The sequence below is a fragment of the Esox lucius genome, chromosome 15, assembly GCF_011004845.1.
Source record: "Esox lucius isolate fEsoLuc1 chromosome 15, fEsoLuc1.pri, whole genome shotgun sequence".
In the NCBI taxonomy this organism is placed as follows: domain Eukaryota; kingdom Metazoa; phylum Chordata; class Actinopteri; order Esociformes; family Esocidae; genus Esox; species Esox lucius.
The window spans coordinates 27,684,097-27,701,868 of NC_047583.1; the positions used below are offsets into that span (position 1 = coordinate 27,684,097).

General features: G+C 41.1%; 1 protein-coding gene across 1 annotated transcript in view; it reads right to left on the reverse strand.

Annotated features, from left to right (window-relative positions):
• Window positions 1-17,772, reverse strand: part of spred1 (sprouty related EVH1 domain containing 1) — a 58,116-nt gene that overhangs the window by 11,697 nt on the left and 28,647 nt on the right. Inside the window, exon 2 of the mRNA XM_010878703.4 lies at window positions 15,515-15,728. Coding sequence (XP_010877005.1) covers window positions 15,515-15,728 — 214 coding nt within the window. The remainder of the gene's footprint in view (window positions 1-15,514; window positions 15,729-17,772) is intronic.

Below are 17,772 nucleotides of genomic sequence, written 5' to 3' on the forward strand. Positions count from 1 at the left end.
ATAGCAGAATTTATTTTGGTCAAATGGAAAAGCCACACAACCTTCTCCAATGGCATCCAGGGGCAAGCAAAATGCCTAAGTAATTTCATGATTCAATCCACTTAATCTTTGTTGAAGAAAAGCACTAAACAGGGTACGGAACCATATAACCATCTATATAGCTTTCTTGCATTCTTTTAAAGATCCAAACATTAACTTTTTCAAGCTTTTGTAAATTGGTCAACCAAAAGCGAAAGTGAGTTTTGAGAGTGTGCTGCATGGCCAAGTTGGTGTAATTCAGTATACTTCTACAACGATCAAAATAGTGAAATTATGTAGATGTTTGCATTATGAGTGAGATAATTTCAACAGGGACTATAATATAATACGATTAAAACAATAAATCGAATTAGGCCTACTCATCACACGTCCTTTGAAACTGGAGAATAGAATATATAATGTCTTTGGCCCACTGACCCTCCAGGAAGCCCAGGCATCCCATTTCGTAGAGACGCATCCCCTAGGTTGGGAATCCCTGGTATATGACATGATAACCTGTGCTATTCTGTCACCCTTTAAACAAGGCACCGGTAACTGTAGTGAGATCAATTCCTCATATCAACACTTTATGTAATAACCAATGCAGAAATCGATAACCTCAATATCAGAGCACATAAACATGGTCACCTATTTCCATGTTTGACATCAGTGCGCATGTAGCAGCTGTGTGGCTGTAAGATATATAGTGCCCTCCATAAGTATTGGGGAATTAAAGTCCCAATACTTATCAGCTGTGTGACTGTAGTCACATTAATTTGGCTAACATACCTGGTTTCTGGAGACCACCCGACTATATCCAGAAAATATTTGTGTGAATGGGTGCACTAGGGATGTACATTGGACCATATTGTACTATCCGAATAGTGGGTTGTTATTCGAATAGTATTCGGTTAACCGAAATACGTGGTTTTAAAAACTACCATACCACACGAGCGCTACATAACGCGCGAAGGACAGGGTGTTGTTCTCATGTAACATCGGCTAAATGATCGTTTGTGTGACTAACAAAGCGACTGCGTGTATGGAGGAAGCCGTGTGGTTGACACGCAAAACTACAGAACTAGAAAACAATATTAAGCAGCACACAACATTGAGATTATTGGATGGAAGAGTGTAGAGAAGCTAAGAAGTATACACTGCGTTATTCCGACTGACTGGGCCCGATCGAACCACTACCGCTTTGATTGAGGAACGTAGACAACAAACACGTGTGAAGGAGCGCATGTTATAAAAACGACTTAAAACGGTATAACTTTTTTAAATGTCATGGTATATTGTCATATGTAACATTTTTTGATGGGAAGTATTTAGAAAAATAACATTCAAGTCTATTTATTTCAACCAAAAAAATACATATCGTTTTTAAAAAATGGGGGTTAATTGAATACACTAAATACATTTCAGGTATTCGACTATTCGTGCCCATCCCTAGCGTGCACATTGTTTGGGCAGAATGCTGCACTATCAACCTAGATACTAACATAATAGGCACACGACAGAGGAGAAATATATACATAATTCCGCACTAAATGTCTAAGATGTCAAAAAGTGCAATTCATCCTCCATGATGAGATTCGAACGTGGGACCTGTTGATTGCAGGTCCGCATCTCTAACCACGCTATTTAACAAGGGTGGGTGGATCGGTCAGTCGGTGGGTCACTCACTCACAAGTTCGGTCTGTCACACACTCGGTCAGTGGATCACTCAGTAAGAGACATTTGCTCTTCTTGGCCGGCACCGCTTACGCGGTCCGGCAAAAAAACTGGACAAAACTTTAATGTAAGTTGTATCAAGTGAGCTAGATTGCCAAACTAGCTAGCTTGCATCTAGTTGGCTGAAATACTATCTAGAGTCACAAAAACACATAAAAACACTTAAGTTCCCATGGTAGACAAGAGGGAACTTCAAATGTTTCCAGATTTTTACTTAGTTTGAATAAGATCCACCAAAAACATTGTTTTATATTTTGTTTCATTATAATGAAAATGTTCTAAAAAAAATTCTTACATTTTGCATGAAGCTACGTTTAAAGCTACAATAGGGTCATCTAGATAAAAGTTGTACCAAGACTTGTTGGATATATGTTATTTGCAAGTATAAACTGTTAAAAATGGATGTTCCACCATTCACTGTCTCTGTCACAGAGACAGTGAATGGTAACGAAGGTGAAAGTACATTCCCTGTTGTTTAAAATAGCAAGGATTTACAGTATGGGGACACTAACTCTCTGTGACACAAACAGATTGATTCAATATGCAACATGTTTTCCCCAACCCAATTACCTGTGGTTTAATATTAAGTTGCACTGGCTGGCCCAAGTACATTGTTAGCATGCAACTTTCCATGACTTTCAAAACAATGTAGCTATTGGATGTTGTTTTTCTGGAGTTGTCCTATAACAGCATCCGACATGTCAAAAAAGCCTTTTAACGAGTATAAATAAATAAATATAAAAATAAAATACATAATTGTGTGGCATTATAGGTGGGTCAACTTTTTTCCCCCATATTTTTCAGGATTGATTCGTACATTTGTACTATTTCGATCAAACTTCTGTTCTTAAAAAAACAAAACAATACTAATCAGGCAAGCTAGCCAGCTACCTAGCCCTGGTGCCCTAAAGATACAAATATTACTAACTTATCGCCAAGCTTTGTGAGTGTGAAACATTGGCATTGCATGTGTATATCCAACACTGTATTCACATATTTACGTAAATGTAATTTGTCACTAAATTGTTGTAGTCCGTAGTCTTAGCATGTTGTGAAGATAACTTTCAACAAGGCACACCGATTAACTAAAATGCATTCCAGGAGACCACCTCATGAAGCTGGTAGAGTGAATGCCAAGTGTGCAAAGCTGTCATCAAGGCAAAGTGTGGATACTTAAAATACTCCAAACCCAACTCACACATTTCATCATTATATATTCTGGATAATATAATCTGCACTGATTTTGTTATAAATCCATGGTTGCTGTTTCATATGTACACTAGAAATTAATTGTGGTGGCCAGGAATGTGACAAATGTATATTTTCTGTAACACTTTTGTTAATATCACCGTCATGCACAGAAAGATGAAAACAGTCCACATGCAAAACAAAATCCATGTTAAGAGTTAAACCTTTATGTTTACACTGTGGAATCATATGAAAAGGCCAATATCATACAACACAGAGCCTACAGAGGGAGGGAGAAGGGAGGGGCGATGGAGAAGAGAGGGGAGCAGGGGTGTCCGCCTCTGGGGCTGATTGTGGGAGGCGAGACTGAGCGGAGCCAAAGCAGGTAAGGTGAGCAGCAAGCCTATGAGAGGAGGAAGTATCGCTGCTACAAGGAAGGACGACACACCACACCACATTCCACAGAGGGAGGTAGAGAGAGGTAGAGAGAAGTAGAGAGAGGGAGAGAGGGGGACAGATAGGTAGAGGGATAGAAAGCTAGAAGACAGAATAGAAGACAAAGGTGGAGCAAGACAGTTTAAAAAAAGAGATAGTGAGAGACATGTAGGTAAGGAGAGGGGGAAGATGAATGGTATTCAGAGAGTCTAAACGGATTGGAGGGAGGTTAGAGTTGCACTCCAGCTTCTGTGACAGGAGAAGGGAAGCTGCTTCCACTCTGGGAGTTAAACCAAATAGGACTGTTTGAGAGCAATAGACAAGCAAACACCCAACTGCTATGTTCCCTCAAAAAAAGATTGACATTAATTAATGATTTTGTACTTGGTCTGTAAAACCAAGGTCCAAATAGTGAGTGTAAATAGAATTGAATGAAGAAAGAAATCCTGTTACATTGTTTTTTATTACCATAGAGATAGACTACAAACTAGTACATAGGCATCTCTCTGCTTATTGGCCAACTTGCAAGTTCAAGTGTGAATAAAAACATAACACTGGCCCTTTAAGACAGCTTTTTATCTGACTGCCTTCAGAGATCTTAAAATGTAGACCTGTCACATTTTTTGTTATTTCAGGAAACAGTAACTCCCCCATCGCTGATGAGAATAAACATTTTCAACATATATTTTTAATTGGTCACATCAGCGCAACATACAAAAACAAACATTTAAATATTTCCAGGTTTTATACTTTGGTCAAGAAATAATGTGAAGCATTCTGGTCCTGAGCTATGCCCTAAGCAATCAGAATTTAAAAAATGAGGCGACAAGAGGCAGAACGATTGGGCAAACCGTGCAAGGGAGGACACAGATTATAGTGTAGTTCACCAAGCCTATAACATGCCATCTAAAAAGTTCAAATCAGAGATCATTCTACAAAAAACAAACTCTCTCACAATCCATGGCATGCTAGACACAAAATGAGCTTGGTTCATTGGCATCAAAGCAGATAATATAAAAAGTATACCGCAGATCAACACCCCACTCTCTCCCTGAACTAATGTGAGACACAGATCATAAGGCAGGGGAAACCTCCCAAAAGCCATATTGGTGATGTGCAGTTCGTGAACATTATTTTTAGTAACACCCTGCAGTTTGTGAACTGAGCATATTACTTTGCAGCTGTCAAGCAATCAAAATGTGTTGAAGCTGGAAGTCCATCTCGTTTTAACTGCATTACATGTATTTGAGCCACAAAGTAACAAGTCTATAATGTCAGCAATAGCATATTATTCTGAACAAGCAGCTTGAATGTAGAATCATGACGTGAATATTCAGTTTTGTTTGCCAGCAGTGGGTCATGGGGTGGTCTAGGCATTACGGACTAAAATTAAAGATCAGTCAAAAGATGTGTTCTTTTCACTGAAAAACTCAAAAATATGAGTTCAGTCAGAAATGAACCTCCATCACTAGTCCATATTGGTTGTGACGAAATCTAGCATGCCAAAGCAAAAGGCGTTAACTGAAAAGTAAAATAACTCTGAGTACTACAGTACAACCATAATGGATTTCACCCTCTGTATACTCAACCTGACCCATTAAGGAGGAAATAAATTCCACAAAATAACTTTCAACAAGGCACACCGATTAACTAAAATGCATTCCAGGAGACCACCTCATGAAGCTGGTAGAGTGAATGCCAAGTGTGCAAAGCTGTCATCAAGGCAAAGTGTGGATCCTTCGAAGAGTCTAAAATATACAATTATTTTGATTTATTTAAACACACCTAAATGATTCCATTGGGTAATTTTACTAGTTTTGATATATTCACTATAATTCTACAATGTGAAAAATACACTGCTTAAAGAAATTTTGGGAACACGTAATCATCACAGTATCAAGTCAATTAAACTTCAGGGATATCAATCTGTTTAGTTAGGAAGCATAAGCGATTGTGAATCAATGTCACCCGTTTCGGTGAAAATGAAAACAGGTGCACTGGAGAGGCAACAGCAAGACAACCTCCAAAAACTGAATGGTTTTGCAGGCAGTGGCCACAGAACTGTTAGGGTGGCATGAGGGCCTGACGTCCTCTAGTGGGACCCGTGCTCACAGCCTGTGCAGCTGGATTGGCTTTGGCCAGACAACACCAGAATTGGCAGGTCCGCCATTGGCATACCGTTCTCTTCACAGATGAGACCAAGATCACACTATACACATGATGGTGAATGTAATGCTGCCTGCAACATCATCCAGCATGATTGGGGAGGCATATACTTGGAAGATCGCACAGACCTCCATATGCTAGCCAATGGTACCATGACTACTGTTATTTACCGGGAGGAAATACTCAGACCCATCATCAGTCTTTACTCTGGTGCAGTGGGCCCTGGGTTCCTCCTGGTACAGAACAATGCCCAGCCTCATGTGGCCAGAGTGTGTAGGCAGTTCCTGGATGACAAAGGCATTGAAGCCATTGACTGGCCCTCACGTTCCACAGACCTGAATCCAATTGAGAACCTCTGGGATGTTATGCAGTAGCGCCACAAACTGTCCAGGAGCTCACGTATGCCCTGATCCAGGTAGGACACCATCTGCCGTCTCATCAATAGCTTATCTAAACGTTGTCGTGAGTGCATACATGTATGTGGGGGCCTTTCACACTTCTGAGTCACATTATGAGTAGTTGGAACAGCCAGCCTAAGATTTCAATTGTTTACTTAGATTTTCGGTGAGTTTGAATCCAGTCCGTAATTGGTTGGTGATTTTTAAAAAATTGGTTAGTGATTTTATTCTCAGTGAATTACAAATGTACAGTAAAGATTTTGATCTATCAACAGAAGACGTCTGCAGGAAATAATTTCAGTCAATATATCAACAAAATAAATCAAGATAATTGTTCCCAGTGCCTGAGATATTCCACATTGAAACTTTCTTGCCTGTCTGTCTATTAGCTCACATTGATTTTGGGTCTATTTACACAACCGTTCAAAACTCTGTATCATTTACAAATTGTATTTTTTTCAAAAGAAAAGTCCAGCATCCTAGAGTAAACCCTTCACGGTCGACATTGAGACTGGTGTTTTACTAGATTAGATTAAACTTTGTCATTGAACGGTACAAGCACAGTACAATTAAATGGGAAGAAAATGTACAAGAATTAAGTATAACGTATGTTAGAAGTGGGATGTATAGATGTGCAATGAAAGCAAATTCAAGTGCAAATGGCAATTCTAAATGTGGCAATTCGAAATTCCAAATTAAGGTGCATTTCCAACAGAAATGCAGGGATAGCAGCAATGAGGTTCCAGCGGTAGGTGTATACACTCACCTAAAGGATTATTAGGAACACCATACTAATACTGTGTTTGACCCCCTTTCGCCTTCAGAACTGCCTTAATTCTATGTGGCATTGATTCAACAAGGTTCTGAAAGCATTCTTTAGAAATGTTGGCCCATATTGATAGGATAGCATCTTGCAGTTGATGGAGATTTGTGGGATGCACATCCAGGGCACGAAGCTCCCGTTCCACCACATCCCAAAGATGCTCTATTGGGTTGAGATCTGGTGACTGTGGGGGCCATTTCAGTACAGTGAACTCATTGTCATGTTCAAGAAACCAATTTGAAATGATTCAAGCTTTGTGACATGGTGCATTATCCTGCTGGAAGTAGCCATCAGAGGATGGGTACATGGTAGTCATAAAGGGATGGACCTGGTCAGAAACAATGCTCAGGTAGGCCGTGGCATTTAAACAATGCCCAATTGGCACTAAGGGGCCTAAAGTGTGCCAAGAAAACATCCCCCACACCATTACACCACCAGCCTGCACAGTGGTAACAAGGCATGATGGAATCCATGTTCTCATTCTGTTTACGCCAAATTCTGACTCTACCATCTGAATGTCTCAACAGAAATCGAGACTCATCAGACCAGGCAACATTCTTCCAGTCTTCAACTGTCCAATTTTGGTGACCTCGTGCAAATTGTTGCCTCTTTTTCCTATTTGTAGTGGAGATGAGTGGTACCCGGTGGGGTCTTCTGCTGTTGCAGCCCGTCTGCCTCAAGGTTGTGTGTGTTGTGGCTTCACAAATGATCTGCTGCATACCTCGGTTGTAATGAGTGGTTGTGTCAGTCAAAGTTGCTCTTCTATCAGCTTAAATCAGTCGGCCCATTCTCCTCTGACCTCTAGCATCAACAAGGCATTTTCGCCCACAGGACTACCGCATACTGGATGTTTTTCCCTTTTCACACCATTCTTGTGCGTGAAAATCCCAGTAACTGAGCAGATTGTGAAATACTCAGACCGGCCCGTCTGGCACCAACAACCATGCCATGCTCAAAATTGCTTAAATCACCTTTCTTTCCCATTCTGACATTCAGTTTGGAGTTCAGGAGATTGTCTTGACCAGGACCACACCCCTAAATGCATTGAAGCAACTGCCATGTGATTGGTTGATTAGATAATTGCATTAATGAGAAATTGAACAGATGTTCCTAATAATCCTTTAGGTGAGTGTATATGTAGAAACTGAAAACATCCTTATCAGACTTTGCAAAGCAGTGTCAGAGAGAGAATAAATTGCAAGTAGTATGTTACAAGTGGGATGTATAGGTGTGCAATAAAGGCAAATGCAAGTACAATTTACTACACAAGTACAAATCCAAGTACTATTTAATGATGCTGCCAGTTGAGGACCTGGCATCGGTTTCTCCAACTAGACACTAATGTATTTGTCCTCTTCCTCAGTTGTGCACTGGGGCCTCCCACTCCTCTTTTTATTCTGGTTAGAGTCAGTTTGCACTGCTCTATGAAGGGGGTAGCACACATCATGCTATGAACTCATCAGTTTCTTGGCAATTTCTCACATGGTATAGCCTTAATCCTCAGAACAAGAATAGATCTACAAGTTTCAGAAATTATTGGTTTCTGACCATTATTAGCATGTAATCCAATACACAAATGCTGATGCTGAAGATAATCAACTAGTCAAAAGAAGGACCGTTTCATGGCTTCTTTAATCAGCATAACAGTTTTCACCAGTGCTAATGATCACAGAAGGGTTTTCTACTGATCAATTAGGCTTTTAAAATGATAAACATGGATTAGCAAACAACGTGCCATTGGAACACAGGAGGGATGGTTGCTGATAATGGGCCTCTGTACGCCTATGTAGATATTCCATTGAAAATAAGCCGTTTCGATTAACAATGTCTATACAAGACATTTTTATGTTATTTTACGGGATAATATATGTGATCCCAAACTTTTGAACGGTAGTGTATATACACTTGCTTAAGACTGGCAGTACTACCCTACCACCACAAAACTGCTAATTTTCTATGTGGACTAGCTAATACTATTCCAGTCATGTTTAGAAAGGGAAGGAGATACGTCGTATCATTGTGTAGCATTTAGTAAAAGTTACAGGCAGGATTCTACACAGTGCCTCTGTGTAGAATCCTTAACGACTCAAATAAAAAAATTATTAGGAAGGCTACAAAATAAATAATTCGAAGAGGATGTGTTAAATCTAGCAATAAAGATGCCGGGAGACAGGCCCGAGAGACAGGCCCGAGAGACAGGCCCGAGAGACAGGCCCGAGAGACAGGCCCGAGAGACAGGCCCGAGAGACAGGCCCGAGAGACAGGCCCGAGAGACAGGCCAAGGTAATAATCTGAGAGCTTGGAATTCAGCAGCCAATTAAAGATGTGCTCTTTAACAAACAGGGAGAGAAGGAGAAGAGAGAAAGAATAGGGAGAAATGGACAACAGAGAGAGAACAGATAGAGAAGGAGAACAGAGAGAGGAGAACAGGGAGAGGTTGGTTATATCAGGACCCAGCTGACTCATCAGTACAATCTGTGCTGCATCATTGTGCTTACAGGCAGATCCCCATCCAACGATGCAGTCACCACCTCCTCTCTATTTCACTCTCACACACTCTCACTCTCTTGATTTCTTTGTCTATTTTTCAGTCCATCTCTTTGACTGGTAATCGTCTTCCTAATTTTTCTCTGTTCCATACTGTTCACTGGTCCATTCTTCCTCTCACTCCCAGGCTGTGCCTCCATCTCATCCTATGTTCTCATCTCTCCCCTCTTCATGGCTCCATCTCAGTGCCTCTCGGGTGTCCTTCTTCATCTCCCTGGTGTCATCAATCTGTTGGTGGCACAGTCGGTGATGCCAGCAGACACCCCGGCACTTTGGTGGCATTCCCCAAACAGCCTACATATGGTGGGGTGTTTGTTGTGGTGGCTGGGGTAGCCATGTTTTACTACATGAGCTGGCTAAACCCAAACATCTGAACTGAAGACGTGCAGTTGACTTGACGATCCAATCCTCAGAGAGCACGCCCAGTCCCCACCGCTAAACACACCACACACCCCGAGTGTGGGAACTATGAGTGGCAGTCTGAGGCGCAAGTTTCGTCTCTGTAAAACGGTGGTTTGGGCCTGCTGCTGTAACAAGCCACTGGGGTGGGTGACATCACCAAAATCACGCTCCATGTAGCACGGTGACCCAGGACCAGAATTGACACCAACATGAAAAGAGAAATGGCACGTTGGAGCAACTTTGCCAAAACACCCAAAAAAAAAATATTCTCTACATTCTCGTGAATGGAAAATACTTGGTTAACACGAATGAGAGTGACAGGACCAGTTTCATTGAGTTAGGATGAGAATATAAGATGTCCGTTACAGTGGAGAGAACAAGTATTTGATAACCTGCCGATTTTGCAGGTTTTCCTAAGTACAAAGCATGTATAGGTCTGTGAGAGACGGAATCAAAGAAAAAAAAAAATATTTAATTTGCATTTTATTGCATGACATAAGTATTTGATCACCTACCAACCAGTAATAATTCCGGCTCTCACAGACCTGTTAGTTTTTCTTTAAGAAGCCCTCCTATTCTCCACTCATTACCTGTATTAACTGCACCTGTTTGAACTCATTAACTGTCCATACATTCAATCAAACTCCAACATAGACTCCAACCTCTCCACAATGGCCAAGACCAGAGAGCTGTGTAAGGACATCAGGGATAAAATTGTAGACCTGCAAAAAGGCTGGGATGGGCTACAGGACAACAGGCAAGCAGCTTGGTGAGAAGGCAACAACTGTTGGCGCAATTGTTAGAAAATTTAAGAAGTTCAAGATGACGGTCAATCTCCCTTGGTCTGGGGATCCATGCGAGATCTCACCTCGTGGGGCGTCAATGATCATGAGGAAGGTGAGGGATCAGCCCAGAACTATATGGCAGGACCTGGTCAATGACCTGAAGAGAGCTGGGACCGCAGTCTCAAAGAAAACCATTAGAAACACACTACGCCGTCATGGATTAAAATCCTGCAGCGCACGCAAGGTCCCCCTGCTCAAGCCAGCGCATGTCCATGCCCGTCTGAAGTTTGTCAATGACCAGCTGGATGATCCAGAGGAAGAATGGAAGAAGGCCATGAGGTCTGATGAGACAAAAATAGAGCTTTTTGGTCTAAACTCCACTCACCGTGTTTGGAGGAAGAAGAAGGATGAGTACAACCCCAAGAACATCATCCCAACCGTGAAGCATGGAGGTGGAAACATCATTCTTTGGGGATGCTTTTCTGCATAGTGGACAGGATGACTGCACCGTATTGAGGGGAAGATGGATGGGGCCATGTATCGCGAGATCTTGGCCAACAACCTCCTTCCCTCAGTAAGAGCATTGAAGATGGGTCGTGGCTGGGTCTTCCAGCATGACAACGACCCGAAACACACAGCCAGGGCAACTAAGGAGTGGCTCCGTAAGAAGCATCTCAAGGTCCTGGAGTGGCCTAGCCAGTCTCCAGACCTGAACACAATAGAAAATCTTTGGAGGGAGCTGAAAGTCTGTATTGCCCAGCGACAGCCCCGAAACCTGAAGGATCTGGAGAAGGTCTGTATGGAGGAGTGGGCCAAAATCCATGCTGCAGTGTGTGCAAACCTGGTCAAGAACTACAGGAAACGTATGATCTCTGTAACTGCAAACAAAGGTCTCTGTACCAAATATTAAGTTCTGCTTTTCTGATGTATCAAATACTTATGTCATGCAATAAAAAGCAAATTAATTACTTAATCATACAATGTGATTTTCTGGATTTTAGTTTTAGATCCCATCACTCACAGTTGAAGAGTACCTATGATAAAAATTACAGACTTATACATGCCTTAAGTGGGAAAACCTGAAAAATCGGCAGTGTATCAAATACTTGTTCTCCCCACTGTATGTAATTACTAGCACCTTATAATAACGACGAGCAAAAAAAAGTCTCTGAAATACTGAATGCCTCAAAATATTTGGGAAAAAAGTATTATTATATTTTGGTACAATTGCTCTAAGAAAGACTTTGTAACCTGATTCAAACACCTATTATTAAAAACGATTTTGACCCCATTGTTATTTTTGTTAAGTGTTAGGTTACCTGAGAAAATTATTTCAAGTATTTAAAGCACTCAATAAGTATTTGTTCATAACAACAGTATAACATTGAAGTAAACAAAGGAGCATTAATACAATAGAAATTCACAGAAATGTACTTCATTTTTAAAGCTTGTCAGCATTGTTTCCCTAACAACACAAAGCGAAAGCAATTTACTTTTTTCAAGTAGTCTGAGCGTCTTGCAGGAATTGATTGTGTTAGTCTCATAGTGGTCATATCCCAATTGCAGACTTCGCTCTAAGTACTTCTTAATCATATGGGGTCATTATTGTGCTGTAGATGACTCTGCCAGATGCTGAGCATGCACTTTAGTGGATTTCCTTTTGTCCATCAAGGAAGTGAGCTTTAAGTACTGTTTACTAAATACATTTCTTGTAGCCATCTTAAAAGATGCCTATTACCATTCCGACAACAATTATTTTATTGTATTCATGTGCATTTGTATTAATTCAAACCACATATGTTGCTTTTTAGAGCAAAAACCCTTACTGCCCAGACTGCAGGTGCTGGTCATAAAATTAGATTTATTTTAGTAATTCCAATCAAAAAGTGAAACTTGTATATTATATTCATTCATTGCACACAGACTGATATATTTCAAATGTTTATTTCTTCTAATTGTGATGATTATAACTGACAACTAAAAAATCCCAAATTCAGTATCTCTGAAAAAATTATTTGTATAAATGTTGGCCAACTGAAATATTTTGGCATGTACAGCACTCAATACTTAGTTGGGGTTCCTTTTGCCTGAATTACTGCAGCAATGCAGCGTGGCATGGAGTTGATCAGTCTGTGGCACTGCTCAGGTGTTATGAGAGATCAGGTTGCTCTGATAGTGGCCTTCAGCTCTTCTGCATTGTTGGGTCTGGCATATCACATCTTCCTCTTCACAATACCCCATAGATTGGTCCTTAAACCAGGTACTGGTAGCTTTGGCACTGTGTGCAGGTGCCAAGTCCTGTTGGAAAATGAAATCTGCATCTCCATAAAGTTGGTCAGCAGCAGGAAGCATGAAGTACTCTAAAACGTCCTGGTAGACGGCTGTGTTGACCTTGGACCTCAGAAAACACAGTGGACCAACACCAGCAGATGACATGGAACCCAAAACCATCACTGACTGTGGAATTCAAGCAACGTGGATTCTGTGCCTATCCTCTCTTCCTCCAGACTCTGGGACCTTGATTTCCAAAGGAAAATGCAAATGTACTTTCATCAGAGAACATAACTTTGGACCACTCAGCAGTAGTCCAGTCTTTTTTGTCTTTAGCCCAGGCGAGACGCTTCTGGCGCTGTGTCTTGTTCAAGAGTGGCTTGACACAAGGAATGTGACAGCTGAAACCCATGTCTTGCATACGTCTGTGCGTGGTGGTTCTTGAAGCACTGACTCCAGCTGCAGTCCACTCTTTGTGAATCTCCCCCACATTTTTGAATGAGTTTTGTTTCACAATCCTCTCTAGGGTGCGGTTATCCCTATTGCTTGTACACTTTCTTCTACCACATCTTTTCCTTCCCTTTGCCTCTCTATTAATGTGCTTGGACACAGAGCAATGTGAACAGCCAGCCTCTTTAGCAATGACCTTTTGTGTCTTGCCCTCCTTGTGCAAGGTGTCAATGGTCGTCTTTTGGACAGCTGTCAAGTCAGCAGTCTTCCCCATGATTGTGTTGCCTACAGAACTAGACAGAGACCATTTAAGGGCCTTTGCAGGTGTTTTGGGTTAATTAGCTGATTAGGGTGTGGTACCAGGTGTCTTCAATATTGAACCTTTTCACAATATTCTAATTTTCTGAGATACTGAATTTGGGGTTTTCATTATTTGTCAGTTATAATCATCAAAATTAAAAGAAATAAACACTTGAAATATATCGGTCTGTGTGGAATGAATGTGTAATTATACAAGTTTTCACTTTTTGAATGGAATTACTGATATAAATCAACTTTTCGATGATTATTCAAATTTTATGACCAGCACCTGTAAATTAAAAGGCCTTTTTTGTACTGTTTCTCTTATTTTTATAAAGACCACCATAATAATGGACCTGACTGTACTAGATACAACCATAGAAGAAGGACATCTGTTAATTGTCTTCCTCCTTTCTTTTCTCCTCTGTTATCTTCCCTTTGACATCCTGCATCCCTCATCTCACATTCTACTCCCTTAAACAGTCTGCCCTTTTCCTCTCTCTGATGATATCAGCATGCATCACACACTCGCTCAGCCCCAATCCTATTTACAGATACCTGCCCTGCACAGCCGACAAAAGCCAAGCAACCACTTCCTGTGTGTGTGTGTGTGTGTGTCTGCATACAGCATAAATGAACGCAAGGCGGGGGCTGATGGTGATCTCATCCCACAACCCCTCTCTGTGTGGTGTGCGTCACAATCAGCAAGCATGCATCCTCACCATTGTGAGTGATGAGTGTGTGAGGTTGTCAGAGTGCGAGTTGCATGATGAGGAGTGTTTCCTCCAATTTTAAATTTTAGAAGGAGATGAGGTCCTGGTCCACACCTGCGGATTACCTGGTTTGGGGGGACCGTTGCTGTTCCTGTGCTTGTCCAGCTGGTCATACTTCTGACCTAGTATAAAATCAAATATACTCTGGATTTAGCCCAGAGAAATGTATTTATTATTCCAATTGGACTCTTAATATCTCACCCGGCACAGCCAGAAGAGGACTGGTCACCCCTCTGAGCCTGGGTCCTCTCTAGGTTTCTTCCTAAAATTCAACCTTCTTAGGGAGTTTTTCCTAGCCATTGAAATTCAACACTACTGTTGTGTGCTCCTTGGGGTTTAAGGCCGGGTGTCTCTGTAAAGCACTTTGTGACAACTGCTGTTGTAAAAAGCGCTTTATAAATCAATTTTGATTGATTGATTTGATTGAGTGTCAAGTTTGTATTAGGAGTCACTCCTTGAGTGGGAGCTTTGTTAAGTTGTAAAACACAGAGTATTCACATACTACGTGTTAGATATCAGGGTTTGAGACAAAGACCAAATTAATGGTATTTGTGACGGTATGACTTCAGAGTACGACAAAATTTGCATTGGTTGCTAGGGTGGGAAGAAATGTAGCATGGCGCCGTTCATTATAGATTTTTATATTATATATAGATTTTTATATATATATATAAGTTATTATTAATCCAAACAGTGGGCTAATGTGCATTTTACATGAATATAAAGCAAATAAATGTGCTTGTGTAGTGTGTGCGTAGGCCACCTTCACTCACTCTCCATACGGTGTACCCAGTAAAAAGACATGCATTCTAGCATGTTGCCCTAAATGCAAGCATGTGGACAGTTTAAAATGCAACAATTGTTGTTCTAGTTACTGGAGTAGTCATTGCTTTCTGCAAAGTAATTTATTTTAAGAGTTAATATTGATTTTGTAGCACCACTTCACAATTGTAGTAGGCTGTAGAATATGGTTTTAATGAGTCTTTGGAGACATATTTACTGAATAGGTCAACATGAAGTACCATAGGCTTACGCTGGAAAGTTACTGGACATTGCATTTACTGGTAGAATTAATTAAATAGGTGTTTAGAATTCCCACTTTGTGGTCAATAATACAGCCTAGGCCAAATGAACATATATGATAAAATCTGGATCCTATCTTTTACAGGTAAAACATGAAAATATAAATAATGGATGTGAGGAGAAAGCAAGGTCGCTCCTTACCGATTTGTCTTTGAGACGCTCCCCCTTGATCAGGAAGTCCGCCGTACTGTTGGTTCTGGTGCCGTTTGGGTCTGTGACGCTGCTTTCACTGTCCGCTGTCCGGCTGACTTTGTAGACGGTGACACAGCTGAGGCCCCCGCCCCCCAGAGGCAGCCACCCACCACTGGAGTCATCCCGAGTCATGACCACTGCTCTCACACGCGCATAACTATCACTGAATAGAGAGAAGGTAGAGAGGTAGAAGGTTAGGTCCTGCAACATAACCATAGCATCCATTTCCTGTACACGTAAAGAGTAGAAAACAGAAACATGATGCCCCATGGATACAGGGCTACAGACAAGGTTGTAAAACCAGCTTAGTAGAACACAGAATACGTTTTGAATGTAGAGAATGATAGGCCTCATTCAGAGCTTCCACCAATTCGGTCAAATGGATGGGTTAATCCTTCCTGAGGACTGGGTTGGAGTCATGTCCAAGCTGTTCATTGGAAGCCTCTAGAGACCATCATCACGCTCTACATGCAAACCTTTTTCTCTGCGAATTCTCTTAGCGCGTTCTCAGCCTTAATCTGACAATGATTTTCAGACTAACTCAGTCAGAACCAGTGAAAAGTTTGGACACACAGTACCTGACTTTTGACAGGTACTGTTCAGAGAACAACAGATTCAACTAGGATCTGAGATCAAAACCACAGTTTTGGGGGGTGTCAAAGCAAAGTAATTCAAATAGACATGGCATACAGCGCATACGATGGGCCCTGCCTATGTCAAGCCAAGCAGTAGGCGTGTTAAACGGTTCAGGGCTCACCTTTGCCCTACTGTGGACTGAGCAGGCAGAGTACGACTGACAGCGTTGAGGTTGGGAAGCATGCATCAAATGACAAAAGCATACCTGAAACCTTTACTCTCCATATGTTCTGCTCCGGCTGTCTGATGGCTCTCAGATTAGATAAAGAACATTCCACTGGGCTACTACGGAAATGGCAAAAGGTCAAAGTGCGTTGAGGGACACCCACTTTTCAGATCCTACAAGTAACATATTAAAAGCTTAGAAGAGAGAAGGGAGGCAGTTTTACCGCATGACGTCTTTCTCTATGGCATGTTGTAGTCTCACAGGGGTTTGACTTTATTACCCTACTGGCCAGCGTGTCTGGGTTAAGTTGCCAACATGTATTTATTTCCTCCTGTTCACTGTACTCAACTGCAGTGTCGTCACAAATGTCTGGATTTTACTTAACAGAACACCAAAACGATAGTGGGGCAACAAGATATATTTTGCCCCCAAAATCACACTAATAGAAAATCACAACAATGATTACGAAACCACAGTGAATGCTACTTTTGAGATCTGTGATTTAATCTTTATTAAAAATATTTTTAAGTGTGCATTAAGTGGGTTAATGTAGTACAAAAACAGCCACAACAGATAATCACAATTCTACCAGGTAGATATGCAACCTTTTATTTCATTTGTAATAAAAAAATAAAAGGGAAATGGGTTTTATTTCCATTTACCCCAGTTATCATTAACAAAAGTAATGGCTGCACGAAGTCAACATCAGCCACAGTCGCCAAACAGGGGCTGTTGCCACTTTGAAAAGCAGAGAAAACAAATTCCTAACGCATTCTGTTCATTTATCATGATAGGCCAAAGTTTTGGTGAACCAAGCAACAAACTCATTGCAATAGTCACTGACAGAAATAAGAAAATAAATTACACTTGCTGACTGAATATTAAGACCAATTATACTAAGACATGGACTTTTCAAGTGATGTTAAATACCAGAGTAACAGTGTTCCATCAAAAGTATAACAGGAGTACAGCAGCATTTTCCATTTTCTCCATTCATACCAGAGAACAATTCCAACATATGCCCTTTGCTCTGCATCCACACCTTTGGCAAACCTTGATATCAAGGTTATTAGTTATCAATTAATGCATTTGAGCCATCAAGCATTAAACATATGTTTGCTTGCATCCAAACTTACATAGGCCTTCAAACCCTAGTTGACCAAAGCTCCTTCCTGGGTCAATGATCAAGGTTAATTCGAAAATATCTCCAACGAAACAGGAACATATGTTTAAGCAGCCTTGAAACCACACTAAATTCAGCCCCAGCGGAGAAGGGATGAGGAGAGTGAGGAAGGCCTACTGAATTACACCCCCTGTGCACACTGGGGTAGTGTTAAACAACACACAGGAGATACTAAGAAAAATGTACATGCTTTACCTCCAGCAGCAACAAAAAACACATGTC